The sequence below is a fragment of the Babylonia areolata genome, chromosome 4 (assembly GCF_041734735.1).
Source record: "Babylonia areolata isolate BAREFJ2019XMU chromosome 4, ASM4173473v1, whole genome shotgun sequence".
Classification (NCBI taxonomy): Eukaryota; Metazoa; Mollusca; class Gastropoda; order Neogastropoda; family Buccinidae; genus Babylonia; species Babylonia areolata.
The window spans coordinates 31,399,307-31,416,029 of NC_134879.1; the positions used below are offsets into that span (position 1 = coordinate 31,399,307).

Genomic DNA, 16,723 nt, shown 5'->3' on the forward strand with positions numbered 1-16,723 from the left:
CAGTATGTTAGAATACATAATGCTTCATCACCTCCAGTATTTTAGAATACAGATTACTTTATTATCTCCAGTATGTAGGAATGCATATTTCAATGACTCCAGTATTTTAGAACACAGGATACTATATTATTTCCAGTATTTTAGAACTCACATTACTTTATTACCTCCAGTGTGTTAGAATACAGAAATACTTCATTATCTCCAGTATTTAGAATACAGAATACTTTATTATCCCCCAGTTTGTTAGACTACAGAATACTTTATCTTTAGTCAGGGAAATTCATTTGTTGTGTATGTTACATAAACAATGAACAAGAATCACAGTTATTCAACATGAACACAGACAAGAGACAGAATGTTAAATGTTCAAGGAAACTTCACATGCAGAAATCACAATCATATACATGCAATAATCACAGTCGGAGAATAGGCATAAAACAGTTTAATGAATTGAATGAAACGCAGACATATGCTTTTTGATACATACATTGGTGATGTTTGATTGTGTCAGCAGTACACAATACTCTTAGATTAGAACCTGTTTCTGTTTTCCAAAAACATATCAAGTTTGTGGAGAAGCGTGACAGATGTTATTACAGGGTTCACAGTCATGGAAATGTGGAAAAGTTTGGAAAAAAATGAGAGGATCATTTCCAGGGCTGGAAAAGTCTTGAGAAAAATAGGTTTAACCCTACAGGGTCTTGAAAATTGTTTGAATTTTAATAAAACTCTTTAACAGTAGCATTCAACAAAGGGCTTGATGCATTTAAACACAATGGGGGGAAAACAGTGGTGAAAATTTAATACCATGATACTGGGATATTTGCTAATCTCTGTCAGACAAAGTTTGTATTCAGTTTGGCTTTGTCTTTGGTATGGAAGATTTATAGTCTGGTTTGGAAAAAAAAAGTGAAATGTTTAATCACAACTTTGGGAACCCTGTTATTACCTCTCTAGATTTGTTTTCATTTATTTCTTTACACTTGTTTTAATCAGCGTGACTGTCCTTGCAGTTATACTTAATAGCTGCATATTTCTTAGCATTTGCTTTGCTTTAATTGATTATACTGTACTTACAGCTGCTTATTATTTCTTAGCATTTGTTTTTGTTTTAATCAGCATAACTCACACTTACAACTGCTTATTTCCTAGCATTTGATTCAATTAGCAGGACTGTACTCGTACTTAAAGCTGCTTATTTGTTATCACTTGTTTTGTTTTAATCAGCTTGAATGTCCTTGCACTTGCAGCCATGCTACCTCCTTGGTTCGCAACAGCCGTTTCCGGCGTGACGTGCGCTCCCTGGAGGAGGAGGAGGAGCTGTGGTTTGACCAGGATGAGGACACAGAGGATGTGGATGGACATCCGCCCATGACTGACATCCTCAAGCACAAACTGGAAACTGATCTCGACAGCATACAGAAAATGTGGGAACACAAACGGGGTGAGTGGCACTGGAGCTGTCCTCCAAACATTTCACTTCACAGGTTCAGGAAAGAAAAGAACTTGATAATTGCCGTAACAGAGAGAATTTTCAGGTTTATAGAACTTGCTGTTTGCTGTAACAAACAAAATTTTCTGGATTGTAGAACTTACTGTTTGTTGTAACAGACATGGTAATATTGCACATTATCTGTCTTCATGATAACCAAATTGTGCTTTCAACAAAAAAAAAGAACTGGTTTGTGCCTATCGTTATTCTAAGCAATAACTTCTTTGTATTTTTAAATCAGCTTGACAAAGCTGATGACCTTCATTATTTGGGAGGAAATAAAGAAGTTAGAAACTGTTAATGGAGAGAGAGAATTAGGAAATGTCAAAGAAACCATGTAAATGGAAAAAGTTCAGAAATAAACCCCACTAAAATGTGTGCATGTGCCAGTGACAAACTGATCATGTGGTTTACAGTTCTGTACATGACTTCAGGCAAGGAGAGAGAGAGGGGTTGTTGTTTTTTTTTCAAAAACAGTTTAAACAGAGAGTTGATTAAGAAACAAAACCCCACGCAAGTGTTTGTGCATGCATCATTGTCTTACAAACTGATTGTGTGGTTTTACAGTTTGTGCACAGATTCAGCTAAGAGAGTGCATGCATAAATGACAAACTGATGGGTACAGCTGCCAGGTGGTTAAAGCGTTGGACTTTCAATCTGGGTTAAAATCCTGGTAATGTGCCTGGTGGGTAAAGGGTGGAGATTTTTCCGATCTCCTAGGTCATCAGGTGTGCAGACCTGCTAGTGCCTGAACCCCCTTAGTGTGTATACGCAAGCAGAAGATCAAATATGCACATTAAAGATCCCGTAATCCATGTCGGCGTTCAGTGGGTTGTGGAAACAATAATGTACCCAGCATGCACATCCTCGAAAACAGGTTCAGGCACTAGCAGGTCTGCACACCTTACAAACATACAGAAGATCAAGTACACACGTTAAAAAACCCATTGTCCGTGTCTGCGTTTGGTGGGTTGTGGAAACAAGAACATTCCCAGCATGCATCCCCCCAAAAAGGGACTATAACTGCCTACATGGTGGGGGTAAAAACAGTCATACATGTAAAAGCCCTTTCATTTATACGACTGAATGTGGGAGTCGCAGCCCACAAATGAAGAAGAAGAAAATGACAGCCTGATGGTGTGGTATTACAGTTCTGTACACGGATTCAGCCAAGGACCCGGGGGAGGTGAGGGAGGTCCCTCAGCGACTAATCCACAAATCCGGCCCCATCAACATCAACCTCAAAACAGGCAGCAACACCCCTCTGTCCAACCTGCTAGGAACCCCCGCCAGTATGGGGAGCCCTGGCAGCCCGGGGAGCCCGGCCAGTCCTGGCAGCCCCGGCAGCCCTGACTCCCCTTCGTCTCCTGGGCGAGTGTGTCCCACACCTCAGTCCTCACCCACCTCCACCACCTCCCATAAGCCTGTGGACAAGGCCAACACAGTCACAAAGAAGGTATAGGATTTCCCTTTTTGTTTGTTTGTTTGTTTTTCAATAAAATATATATATGTATGTTGTTGTTTTTTTGGTATTACAAAACTTCATTCAGTTATTTTTCTATTATCTTAACACCACACTTCTTGAATTGATTTTTTTGAATATCAGAAAATGCATGTTCACACATGCACACACATAAACACACATACACTTACTGACTCATATGTGATTAGTTACTTTTTCCCTCCATAGCAGTTTTCTTCCCCCATCCTCATCTAATATCACTTACAGTTATAACATGCTTAACTGAAGAACGAAAGAAGGCGCTGCACTGTCTCGGGCCTGTTTCAGTTTTCTTACTGACGATTTTTTTCCAGTCTGGACAGTTTATCTTCCTTCCCTTGGGTTTGCGTTGTATTGTATTGCTCTTTTGTCACAACAGATTTCTCTGCGTGAATTCAAGTTGCTCTCCCAAGGGAGAGCTCATCACTACAGTGCAGCACCACCTGAATTTTCTTTTTCCTGCGTGCAAGGGCATTTGTTTTCCTGAGTGGATTTTTCTACAGAATTTGCACAGGGACAACCCTTTTGTTGCTGTGGGTTCTTTTTTGTATGCTAAGTACATGCTACATTCAGGACCTTGATTTATCATCTCATCCAAATGACTAGCATCCAGACATCCACTCAGTATCTAATGAAGGAAGAGAAAATAAAGGAGAGCGTGGGATGCAATATATATGCTTCATAAGTATTGCACTTAATGTGTTATGTTTTGTCAGCCTGTACTGGTTTGTGCTTCTTCATCTGCAGTTGGGTGATGGGTTGATGAGGAGGGGGGCGGGGGGGGGGGGGATGGGGGGGGGGGGGTTAGTAGTTTATTGATGTATGATGCCCGTTCATTTTATGGTTTTGAGATCATTGTATAATGTCTTTGGGTTGGAGCCCTTGTCATGAATCGTCCCTATGATTGAGTGCACCACTGTGGTATAACATATTCATGGATATTTGCCTTTCTCAGCCTTTGATACATTGCCACCAGTTAATGACTTGTGATGCATCAGGTGTATTGTGTTGCAGCCTGGTCTCCGTGGGCTTGTGGACTATCCAGACGAGGATTCAGAAGAGGAAGAAGAGGTAGAGGAAGACGTCATAGGACCATCACCAAAGCGACCTCGTTTAGGGACCTAACATCAGGACATTTCTGTGCTCAGTTCAGGACACGCACTTATAGAAATTAGTGGAAAACCATGCTTTGTTGTGAGGCAGTGAGTGAGAGAGAGATGAGGTGACTGTGTGTGTGTGTGGAGTTGATGAGAAACAAGGGGGCAAGACATGCTGTGTTTGGAGGCACACAGACTTGAGCTGAGAGACAACACCACGTGTCCGCTGCCCTCTGGTCTCTGAGTGACAGTCTGTGTCTGCTGCAGTGTTTCTCCCCGCCGCTTGCAGGACTTGATTGATGACGCCCTGGCTTCTGTCCATTCCATCTTTTTTTTTTTTTTTCCTCACTTTCTCTTTTTTTTCCCTAAGACTTCTCCCACTGTAAAAAACAACAACTTTTTTTCTATTCTTGTCTCTTTCTGCAGAATGTGGTGATAACAGAAACGCAGGTTTCTTCTTTTTTTTTATGAAAGTGTACAAGATTTTAGAGAAAAGATGAGCAAGCAGTCAATAAATGTGGAGCCACAGTACATCATGTATCATTCCAGTCTGGAGTTTGTTTATACTTTTCTATTTATTATCTTGATTTCTTCCCCAAATGCTTTATTATTTTTTTGTGTCTTTTAATCCGTAGTTTTGGTGCCTGTCGCCAGCTATGTTGGCAAGACTAACTGGTTTAGTTGCTGTGCAGTGTGTTTTAATGCAAAACCTGTCCTTTTGTACAATAGTATCTCAAGTTAATACTGTACGAGTGAAGAGGAAAGGCATCAGTATAGTTTGGGGTTGTACAGAAAGTTTTATTCCTTTTGTGTTGTCTCTCTTGGTGTTAAGAAAAAGGCAATATTCACTTGCAAGTTGGTGGCGTAGCTGCTGAGATCCAGAGACAGATATGTGCAGGCACACAACTGAAATTTCACATGCTCTGTTTTTGTATCCAGCTATGCTCTGTATGGTATCTCAAACTCTGGTCTCCCTTTTTGACCCACCTGTTGCTGTACATCCACTTACACCTTTATTTTCTTAGCACAGTAAGGTTTCACCATGGAAATTATCACAATGTTATCTTTAAGGGTCAGAGACTTGATGCCAGGGTGGGGGTGAAGGGGGTGATATCCTTCACAGTTAGTGTCTTCAGTTTTCCTACTTTGATTAACTCCTAGCTGTCATGCAATGTGTTGTGTGTACGCAAACTGGCATTTCTGTGAAGTACGACTCGGAAACTGAATTTTTAAAAACTTGGACACTCGTTACAGTTAGCAGGAATGTTTTAGATTATGGATTTTTTTCCTGTCACTTTATGTTAGAGAGCATTACACTTAGTATGCCACAAAGCCTGTGACTGGCAGGAACAGAAACTACTGATGCAATGGGCACAATTCAGGAGACAGCAGCAGCAGCAAGTTACTTGCCCTCTGAGGATGCTCCTGTCTGTTCAGGTTTGATAGATGAACAAAGAGATGCTTTTCCGTTGTCTTGAAACAGCCTCTTAGTTGGGTCCTTAATGATTTTTTTCTCTTCTTTTTTAATTATTTTATTGTTACCTTTTTAGGTGTATGTACAAGACAATTAAGAACAATTGAACAAGACAGTTAAGCTGTTGAAATGTTGAAAAAGAATGGTAAGAGTATGGCATACAAAAAAGCAGTTCATTTAGATTGCAAATCACAAGAAAACTTCCATCCACTCCAGTCCATTTCTGTTCATCAAGTTATTAGGAAAACAAACTTCCTTTTTTGCCTCAGAAAGATCAAAAGCAGATGACCATCAGTTGACTGAAAATTGATACATACATGTATGTACACACCCACTTGCATGCATACCCTTACACATGCTCGTGCATTCACATACATGCATATACATTCATATGCATGCATCCACACACAATACTACATACATCTCAATATACAAGCTTAGTGGAATTTAAAATCAAAGTAGCACTTTCAAACCATGTCTGATTAAGAGTGAATATGATAATCGTTTTACCCGGAAGCTGTGTGTAATCTGCATAAAAAACTCTGTTGTGTAGCTGTGAAACAAAGAACCTGGAGAAGTATGAATTCAAATTTGTGAGCTTTTTAAAGGCAGATTGCTGTGCAAAAATGTGCTTCCTTTTTGGTTCTTTATGGTTTCTGCTTTACTACTGTTGTATGTATTGTTTTCCTGTGGCATTAAGTTGTAACGGAAGAATCCTTTGCTTATTTATAAGGCACACTGTTCATTATTTGAAGTTAAATGTTCAGTCAGCCTGGACAGATACGAAGCATTTCATTTAACTCCCAGTGTGTTTGCGAGAAATAGTGAACTGAGAATCTATGTCGCTTTGTGGTGACAAATTTGAAGTGCTTTGAAGTCCTATTTTGTGTATGTGATTGTGTGTGCACATTTTACATAACTTTCAATAAATCCATGACATTCATGTCAACATTGTGGTAGGAATCCATTTTGAACATGTTGCCCCACTCAGTTCACTCTTTTTCTTAGATGTGAACACATTACATACAAAAAGAATAGATTTTTACCTTCATGGCGGGGGCTTTTCTTCATGTACTCTTCTAGTCACCGTGTGGATCTGAGAAAAAAGTTGATATGGCAACAGTCTGCCTGGAGGGACTCGACAGAGTTCAGCTGGTTTGACAAGAGGCATAAACATTCTTGTCAGCAGTTTGACATCAGAGGTTATTTGCAATGACCGGATGCCATCTTGACGACGACCCAGCAGATCATTACAGCATTACAGGCTTAGTCCCAGCCTACCCTCAGCTGTCCATCCCTCCCATCCCCATCCCTCCTCACCTCAGCTGTGCTCAACACTATTTTCAGCACATGCTACAAGCATTTATTTTCTGACTTCCATTCACCCTCACTCAGTTTCTTTGAACGTCTCAGACTTAACTCATTGAAACCTGTGCCTGAGCAATGCTCAGGTGTCGAAATTTGTTCATTTAAACAGTTTCCACATTCCTACATATGCCTAAACCACAAGCACAAGGAACTGACTTATACAGTATTTCCCGCTTGTCCTCGTGTGTCATTTTGGAGGAAAAACCTGTTGATTTTAGTATGTTGTCTGCATTTTTCTGCATCAGTATGATTGGCAAACCTGCCTAGGCTGTAAACCCCCTAGGGTTGAATGGGTTAAGGAATGGCCTTATTTCAGTGAAATTCCACAGAAGTAGGTTGCCATTTGCAGCCAAAGGAGGATCTCAAGTCATGTGCCATATGGGTGTTTGCCTTGTGGACCCTTTTGCACACATGGCCGGCAATAACATAATTCCGTTTCATTGGTCTGTCTGTTCCTTCCTGGTATTTCTTTGTCATTTGTTGTTTCCTTCTGGTGATTCATTCCTTCTGCCTGTTCTCTTTACTTTTTTTCTTCTGGTTTGAAATCAACATGCCCCAGCATACAACTCCATTATGACCATCTTTCTTTCTTTTTCTTTTTTTACCGGTTTGTAAATGCAGTTTTTTCAATAAGAGAAATCGTGCTATTATACAGAAGACACTGATTAAGATATATGTGCTTTTGGAAGGAAAAAAAAGTTGTATTCAGTATTTCTTTCCAGTTTGAAAAAAGGGACACTATAGAAGATAAGCTGATTAATAATGATATACAAAAAAAAAACATTTCCTGCTTGTACAGAGTACTAGTTTAGAAAAAAAAAAAAAAAATGCTTAAGATGAGCTGATTAAAAAAAAAAAAAAAAAAATTTTTTTAAGTATTAGTACTGTGCAGACTCACCTATCAGTAGGAGCACCTTGCATGAAACGTATATGTACAGTGCTGCATACTGGCATACAAGAGCACATGATGACCAACAAGAAAAAAAATAATGAAATACTTGATACATTATCCACTTCCTTCCTCCGGGCATGACCATCCTGGCTAGATGGTGCCTCATAGGCAGCCAGTCACTTTACTTCAGGTTTTTGCCAACCTATTCAGCATATTCTCTGGATATTAATATTTGTATACATAATTTACTTTTTTTTTTTTTTCTTTTTTTTTTTTGTTCAAGTAATTATTTGATTCATTATTTATTTCAATAGCTGATGTGTAGGAACTTCCAGCAGATCTGAAGCAGCCAAAAAAATGTCTGATGAAGAGAGTCAGACAGGCAAACAAAACCTGTTTAACTTTATTGTTAAAAGAGCAACATCTTCTACAGTTCTTAGATAGATTCTTATCCTGTTTTAATCAGGTGTATGGATAAGAATGAGTCACTATTTTCTTCTCATTGTCTCCATGTGTGTGTGCACAGGTATGCGTGTGCGTGTGTGTGTGAGGAGCTTGGCTGTTTGGTATTGGACATGTATGCAAAATAAACCCGGAAAAGACTGGAAAAGGGAGACCATTGGTATGGTTTTTGTCTGTGTGCCGGTGGGTAAACTGCACATGTTTATATGATTGTTTGCACAAACTTACAAGGAGATAGCATATATATTGGGGGGTTTTTATTGTTAGACTTTTATACATACATTTTCTCTCTGTCCACTCAGTCAGATGTGTGTTAGAGCTAATGGAAGTGTGGTTTGTCTACATTTGCACTGTTTCTATTACAAATGAAAATAATACAAAGGAGTTGACCTAACATGACTTACAAGGAACAAGCGAAATCTGCTCATGTTAACCAGTACTCTTGCTAACAAAATTAATTTTAGAATTGCTCAGAAAGTACTCCCACATATTGTCAGTGCTAATAATTGTCAAGATCGACAAGGGGTCTTTGTTGATGAAAATATCCACTTCTTTTCATTTGAGTGACAGATATTGTGCAGCCATGATAGCAGTCTGAGCTGTTTGCAAGCAGTATGATCAGACGTGGAACTGATGTTCAGAATAGATGTGATCTATGACAGGTGCATTGATAAGTTTGGTTTTTTGTTGTTGTTTGTTTTTTGTTTTTTTTTAAGTAAGAACATTTTACCCTCATAATTGAAATTTGGCATCAGAATGCTAATTTCAGACCAGGGTCTGCTTGCCAAAACCAGACTCATGTTGTCTGGTCTTCTAGCAGCTGGTCTTGGCAGAATCGGTTAAGACATTGGATGTCTGACCCAGTGTTCACCGGTGATCAGGTTTTGAGGCCCCTTGTCGGCCTGATGTTGTTTCCTTGGAAAATGCACTTCTCTCTCTGATTTTCCTCACTCCTCCAAGGTGTGAATAGGTACCTGACATTGGTTTGGGAAGGTTAAAACAGCAGGAGGAGAGGTTTGGGTCCCACCTTCCTGTGTGGAGCCACAAACATGATGGATATGAATTCACTTCCCCGATGGATGAAAAGGCTATGGGACCTTTAACAGTAGCTGGTCTCTATATGTAAGGGTACCCACTGATCTCTGTAAACAGCATATTGGTAATGTCAGATGTGTGCATGAGATAGCAAGGTGTGTAGATTATCTTTACACAAAAACCCTTGTGAAGGGTGAGACTTCAGCAATGGAGGCAGCACTTAGAAAAATCAGGGCAGCTTTTGAGATCATGCACTGGATTCTTCCCCACTGCCCCCTCTCCCCAAACCATCCCAAAGCAGACATGGTGAACTGTTGGATCAGATCACATGTTTTCATGGGTTCGTGAAACTGAAACGGCACTAGAATGCTATCTTTGACTGGAGCAAAGTACAAGATACAAGTCACCCCTTTTTCATCTTATTTTGTTTCGTTTGATCATTTCCTCACATACACGAAAAGTAAGATTATTGTACAGTAAATAAAGGCTCTTTATAAGACAAAAAAGGAAGAAAAATCAAAACAAAAACCAACTGGTTACATTTTTTCTAAATATTTTTTATTATTATTTTATTTTAGATATTGATGCTCAGTTGTGAAGTCATTACCAGCGTCATGTTAAAACAAAAACCATATGCATGCATTTTCACTTTTTTGGTACAGTTGGGACAGGAGGAAGGCTAAGGGAGGGGGTGGGTTGGGGGACATCATTTAAAAAGAAAGGAGTGCTTTACTTTCTGTCTGCCTTGTGTGAAAATCTGGACAGTTAAGGTTTTCAGCTCAGTAATCAGAATTTAGTACAGTCATTTCTTTTTTTTCTTCTTTTTTTACATATATATATTTTTTTCTCTCAAGGCCTGACTAAGCGCGTTGGGTTACGCTGCTGGTCAGGCATCTGCTTGGCAGATGTGGTGTAGCGTATATGGATTTGTCCGAACGCAGTGACGCCTCCTTGAGCTACTGAAACTGAAAACTGATTTCTTTTTTTGTCATCGCATCACAAAAAAATCATATCATCGGTGAATTTGTAGCTTAATGTTACATATATTCATTCGAAATGATATAGAAAACATAAATTTCCAGTACAGTCTAATTTTTCTGAAGTTCTTTGTTCTGATTTATTAAAACCTGGAGTATATTCCATTGACATTGCTGGTGCTGTACATTAACCTTCCTTCACCCTGCTTTGTGAGGCAAGTGCATTGGGATATGCTGCTGTTGGGCATCTATCTAGCAGATGTGGCATCGCATATATGGCTTTGTCCAAATGCTTCCATGAGAAACTGACTGCATTGTGTTATTTTTCAAGATGATCACGACTTGTTCATTACACAAAAATATACCTTTAGGATAGGAAAACATTGGAACTTGCGTGGAGTGGATAGCTGTTTTAGACTGCAGACTCCAGCATGGATCAGATTCCTGTCCTGTACAAGAGACTACTCTCCCCAGGCAGAGAAACCGAAAGTAGCTGCAGCAAGTGTCCTCCATTAGTGCGAGTGTCCAAAATCAAGAACAGTATGAACTGACTTAAAATCAAACACTGTTGAAAGTTACATTGAAGTTGGTTTAATATCAGAACAGGAGAAGATTTTGGAAAAAATGGATGATTGAAGTACTGTTTATTTGAAAAAACAGGAACTGAAAATATTTATTCTTTTTTCCCTGATAATTTCACTGGCTTGGATGAATATCCAGAATTACACATCGAAGAATTCCCCAAACTCTTTCTTATACCCTTGACTGCTGCTGAAGTGTATGCTTGTCAATGATGGTTGTCACTCCACAGAGATAAGACGGAGTGTACAGGTCAGGATGTTTGTAGCCTTTCTTTATTTGGACTTCATCCTCTTGGGGCTGCATTACTTTTATTCAGCAAAACCAATTACAACGCTTAAAAGTATAACAAGTCCACAAATTACACTACAGATCACATTTCATCAAAGTTCTGCAGTGAAGGGGTTAGTCAATAGTGGTGATCTGTCTACAGTAACAGATGATAGTTTTTATCACAAATATTGCACATCTAGTTCAACACAAAGTGGCTCAGAGATAAAGGTTCTCAAAATCTGTTTAGATAATCAGATCATAGTTGTTAGTGGTGGTCTGTTTTTTGGGGTTTGGGTTTTTTTTTGTTTTTTTTTTTCTTTTTTACATTTGTGATGATATTTTTTGTTTTTTTCATCCAGTTATAATTTGACCAACTAAAATGTTGAAGATATAATGAAACAAGTTACCAAATAGCAGGACAATCAAGTTACTTTTTTTTTCTTTTTTTTTTAAAGGAGGAGGTGAAGAGAGGGTTTACAAATCATGGTCATTCAGAGATATTTTTAAAGATATTTGTTTCACTTAATTACTCCTATGAAACTTATCAGAGGATCCAGATGAATAATAACCTTCACGTAATTATTATCTGCATATGTCACTGGGGCCAACATTTTGTGTACCGTGGCCAACATTGTCATGTTATGTGTGATCAGTTATTAGCCTGTGTCGAGCTGGACCACATTCTCAGAGAACAGCAACAAGGTCATAAACAGGACCATAAAATGTCCAGGTCGTATTCAGCCTGTGGCATGGCTAAAGGGCACAGAGATAAGGCATGGGCACACAACTTTCACTGTAACATGTGCTAGTGATAACAAACTGAATGTTGATTTATTATACATAAACATCTGTAAGATAGTGCTCAGTAATTTCCCAAATGGAAGATGTGCCTGCTCCACGTTAGTTGAAAGCTGGACGTGGGAACAACAATGGAATCCAAGGTCTTGCCTCATGACCACCTAGAAACATTTTTACAATGTTATATTGCCTTTAACTTTAAGATAATTGTGTCTGAAGTAATGCAGAGCCTTAGTTTCATGTCATTGTTTTGGTATATATTGTAAACAACCCCTAACCTATTTTTGCCCGCAGCATTTCTGCACTTAGGGGCCCAGCTTGCCATGGTTAAATGACAATGAGATTGAGAATATCATACTATACTGGCATCAGGCTCTCATAGCCAAGCATGAGTCCTTAAATTTTCATTTGTGAAAGGATCTATTGCATTGATGTCAACATTTGAATCACTCTTTGTAAACAAGTCAGCATGTAAAAATTCAGACTCGATATCATATTTATATTCTGAAGATCATTTCACCCTTTTGATCTCTTTTTGCGTAATTTTGTTTGTTTTTTTCCTTACCATCCCACATCAACCACTGCACTTCAGCTCACACAAGTTACAGACAACTGTTGCAGAGGAATGAACTCACTCAGCAATATTACAAATTTGATGTATTTGAGCTGCTCATGGTACAGAAAGCTTAACACATGTTTCTTGAATCCCCCTACCAATCTATATCTGTTGAAAGGCTGACACCTGTTGTGGAGGTGCCATAGCAGAATCGGTCAGGTGTTGGACTTCTGATCAGGTGTTCACTGGTAATCAGGGTTTGAGGCCCTGTTTCTGCATAGAGTTGTGTCAGTCACAAGACAGTGGCTATGAATTGACTGTCCCGGTTGCCGTAAAAGGCTGTGGGACCTTTAACCTTGTTTTTAAGCTAATGTGGATGAAGCAGTGGAAAGTCAGCCTGTCTGAACTGGAAGCAAATGTCAGCTATAACTTCACAGTGGCTACCAGGCCTTCCATGATTTTATAGAACTTAATTTAAGAACAATATTCAGGGTTCATACAGGTTTCAGAGTTGTTGTTTTTCTGTTGTTGTTTTTTTTAAAGAATTTGAGAAAAAAATTAAAGTGACCATACCCTTTTTTTAACCTAAAAAGTCTTCTTAATTTTTAATGACCAAGTTTTACAATAGTTTTGATTTTGGGGTCTCTTTATTACTGAAACTAAAGTACAACAAAAAACATACCACTTGAATTTTGAATATACATCATTTATGTCAGTGATAAAGTACAACAACAAAATAGTTCATTTGAATCAAAAGTTATGAATAAGATCATCCAGAAAAACCCTGAAAGAATGTTTCTAACCAGTTGTCGTTTTCATCCATTATGTGACGATGATTGATGCAAGGCTTGTCATAAGCTTTGATAGGGGGGTCGGGGGGGAACACAAAACACTTGCAGGCGGGGGGGGGGGGGGGGGGGAGTAGCGCTGCAGCCTGAATTTTACACAGAGAAATCCGTCGTCACAAAGAGTAACATGATTTGATGCAACACGACACAATGAGTTTGCACTGAAAATACCTTGACTTTCCAGGTTCCTGGTTTTTAATTTTTGGCCTTCAGTATTTTGATGGTTTTTACATGTTTAAAAAAGAAAAAAAAAAGAAAAAAGGTTGAAATCTTGTATGGATCCTGATTTATTGCTTAATTCAATCTGAGGTTTGTAAACTGTTTTCTTTTTGCGTTTCTTTTTCTCATTATGTAAGGGGGGGGGGGGCAACAAGATGGAGAAATATTGCTTGTTTGCCTGTTGGTCTTTGATCTGTGATTTGTTGTAAATCCCTTGACAGAGTTTGGAATGGGTTTGGACTGAAGAAGGGCATGTTATTTCAAGATTAAAAATTCATTGAACTTTACCAGTTAATGTGAATTTTCCCCACCTATTTTAGTACTATGCTTATTTTGTACAGATTCATCAATGAACTCCAGAACAGTTTAAAATTGTTGTTGCCCAGTGGGTGAAGAGCACACTCATCATGTGACACTGGCGAAAGATTGAGGTCCCAAGGGGACGGTCTGTGTCAGTGGACTATGATTTGTTGTAAAGTGACAGACTTGTTTATGTATATCTTCACTCGTGGATGCAAGATTCTGATTTCTTGTTATTAAAATGACTAGCCATTTTGAACTATAAATATTTACAGATAGTTGTTGTTTTACTCATTAAAAGAATAACAAAACACTTTACAAATATAGATAAAACAAAATGTGCTGTATAAATTATCATGAGTGATCCAGTCGAGACAATAAGAATTCTTTCCTTTTTTTTTTTTTTTAACTAATAGAGTATTTATTTAAAAGAAAAAAGATCATGCTCACTTTTTTTTCATTCTTTTTTAAAAAATTTTCATTTTTATTTTTTAATAAAAACCAGTCACTTGAAGTTTGGTTTGATCATCTTTTCTTTGAAGAAAATGCTTGAAATACAATACCTTCATCCCCTCCGCGCCCCCCCCCCCCTCCCCCCACCTCCACCTCACCCCCAAAAAGATAACTTACTGAGTTATTTTCGTGCTGTTCCAAATGCAGTATTCATGTCTGCATTTTGGTCAGTTTGATAGTTTAATCAGATATATTGAGGATTTTTTTTCCTGCCCTCAACATGAGATCCAGTTAGTTTTTACTGATGAAGTTTGGCCGTCAGTGTCTTAGATTCAAATCCCACGTTCCAGTTGGTGATATTATATCCTTGTCTCCAAAGCAGAGCAGCAATCCAGACCCACACTGCAGCAAACACGATGAGGCAGAGCTGTTGTATCCTGCAAGCTTTGAATGGCAGCTTCGGTTTTATAAGAGAGTGTGTGTGTGTGATTCTCATGACGAACGGAAGACAGCAAGAAGGTGCTGGTCTCAATGCTCATTGGGAATCTTGATGTGTACATAACATGTAATTTTGGGCTGACTGTAAAGTGGACTGTGGTTGTTATAGTTACCATGTCTCTTATCACTGTTGCTTCTTTGTCAGTAAGAACAGTGTATACTTTTTTGTGAGTGCATGTGCATGTGTGGGTTTGGGTGTGTACAAGTATGCAAGATGTGACCAAACAGTACTGAAACTGGAAGGAAGAAAAGTGAAAGTTGGTAAAAGGTGAATTTTGTCTTTCTGAGTTTTCTGTTCTTTAATTTTGGATTAATCCATCAAGTTCTGATTTTTTTTTTTTTTTTTTTTTTTTTGATTAAGCAAACTTTTATCATGTAAGCAATTTCATGTTAATAAAAGACATGGAAAAAAATATATGGGTAACAGAGTTTGCATTTTGCTTACCTGACTTCTGAGTTCAGTGCCATTGACTTCACAGCAGTTTCAGTCAACATTTTGTTCATCTCATCTGCGATGCATTGTGATGAAATAACTGTATTTCAACCTATTTTACAGACCTACAAGGGTTGGTGGATTGATCAAACACAACATTTCACTGAATTAAATTGCAGTTAACCAAAACCAAGATAAACATGTAAGCAGACTGTGGTAACACATGACAACCCCAAGCTTTTGTTCTGCAGTCAGCAAAGTTTTTTTTGTGAAATGTTGTTTCACATACAAGCAAAACTCAGGTCTTCTGCCTTGTTTTACTTGATAAATATTGGGTCTGTCTGTCAACGAAAAGCATTAGATAGATGTGTCCATCATCATTCAGTCAACATTTGACATAGTGTTCCAGGTGGAATGTGATAGTGGTCTTCATATCAGGGGAGTGGTGGCCTAGTGGTAACATGTCTGCACATGAACTGAGAGAGAGAATCTGTGTGTACAGGATCGCATCCCACACTTGCCAGAATTCCCCCTCAAGCCCCCTCCTCTAAACCTTGAGTGATGGTCTTGACGCTAGTCATTCAAATGAAACAGCAAACTGAGGTCCCATGTATAATCTGCACTTTCCCCATGCAAAAGAACCCATGACAGAGTTATCCCTGGCAAAAGTTTTTAGTCAAGTCCAGCTCCCTGTGGACTGGCATGTGCACTGCGACAGACAAGCTCAAATGTGGTTTTTAGGGAGATTTGAGGTGAACAACACAAGGAAAATTAACATGCCACTAAAATAGCAGGACAATAGGACAGCAAAAATTTTCATGTTGCATGCTGCCCCTGTAATTCGCCACAGCACAGATTTCTCTTCTTCATTCATGGGCTGCAACTCCCACGTTCACTCGTGTACAGAAATGGGCTTTTATATGTGTGACCATTTTTACCTCGCAATGTAGGCAGCCATACTCTGTTTTCGGGGGTGTGCATGTTGGGTATGTTCTTGTTTCCATAACCCTCTGAACACTGACATGGATTACAGGATATTAAACATACGTATTTGATCTTCTGTTTGCATATACACATGAAGGGGGTTCAGGCACTAGCAGGTCTGCACATCTGTTGACCTGGGAGATCGGAAAAATCTCCACCCTTTACCCACCAGGTATCATTACCAAGATTCAAACCTGGGACCCTCAGATTGAAAGTCCAACGCTTTAACCACTTGGCTATTGCGCCTGTAGCACAGATTTGAATATCTGAACATGGGGTTGTTATTTTGAGACACACACTTCGAAATAATGGAGTTTGGAGACATGCATTTTTTCATCAGACCCAGTCCCTGCATTTTTTTAACAGACCCAGTCCCTTTCTAACAGAAGTGATGGATGCATAGTTAACATGTCTGACTTTCATAAGTACGTGTTGCACACAGGACCTTGATTTATCATAATATCTGAAGTAAATGAACTTATTT

General features: G+C 38.8%; 1 protein-coding gene across 1 annotated transcript in view; it reads left to right on the forward strand.

Annotated features, from left to right (window-relative positions):
• The window catches only part of LOC143281061 (serine/threonine-protein phosphatase 4 regulatory subunit 3-like), a 34,771-nt gene extending 24,778 nt beyond the window's left edge, over nucleotides 1-9,993 (forward strand). The window contains exons 14-16 of the mRNA XM_076585977.1: nucleotides 1,251-1,444; nucleotides 2,644-2,948; nucleotides 4,008-9,993. Of these exons, the coding sequence (XP_076442092.1) occupies nucleotides 1,251-1,444; nucleotides 2,644-2,948; nucleotides 4,008-4,118 (610 nt within the window). The 3' untranslated portion in view covers nucleotides 4,119-9,993. The remainder of the gene's footprint in view (nucleotides 1-1,250; nucleotides 1,445-2,643; nucleotides 2,949-4,007) is intronic.
• The last annotated feature ends 6,730 nt before the right edge of the window (nucleotides 9,994-16,723 follow it).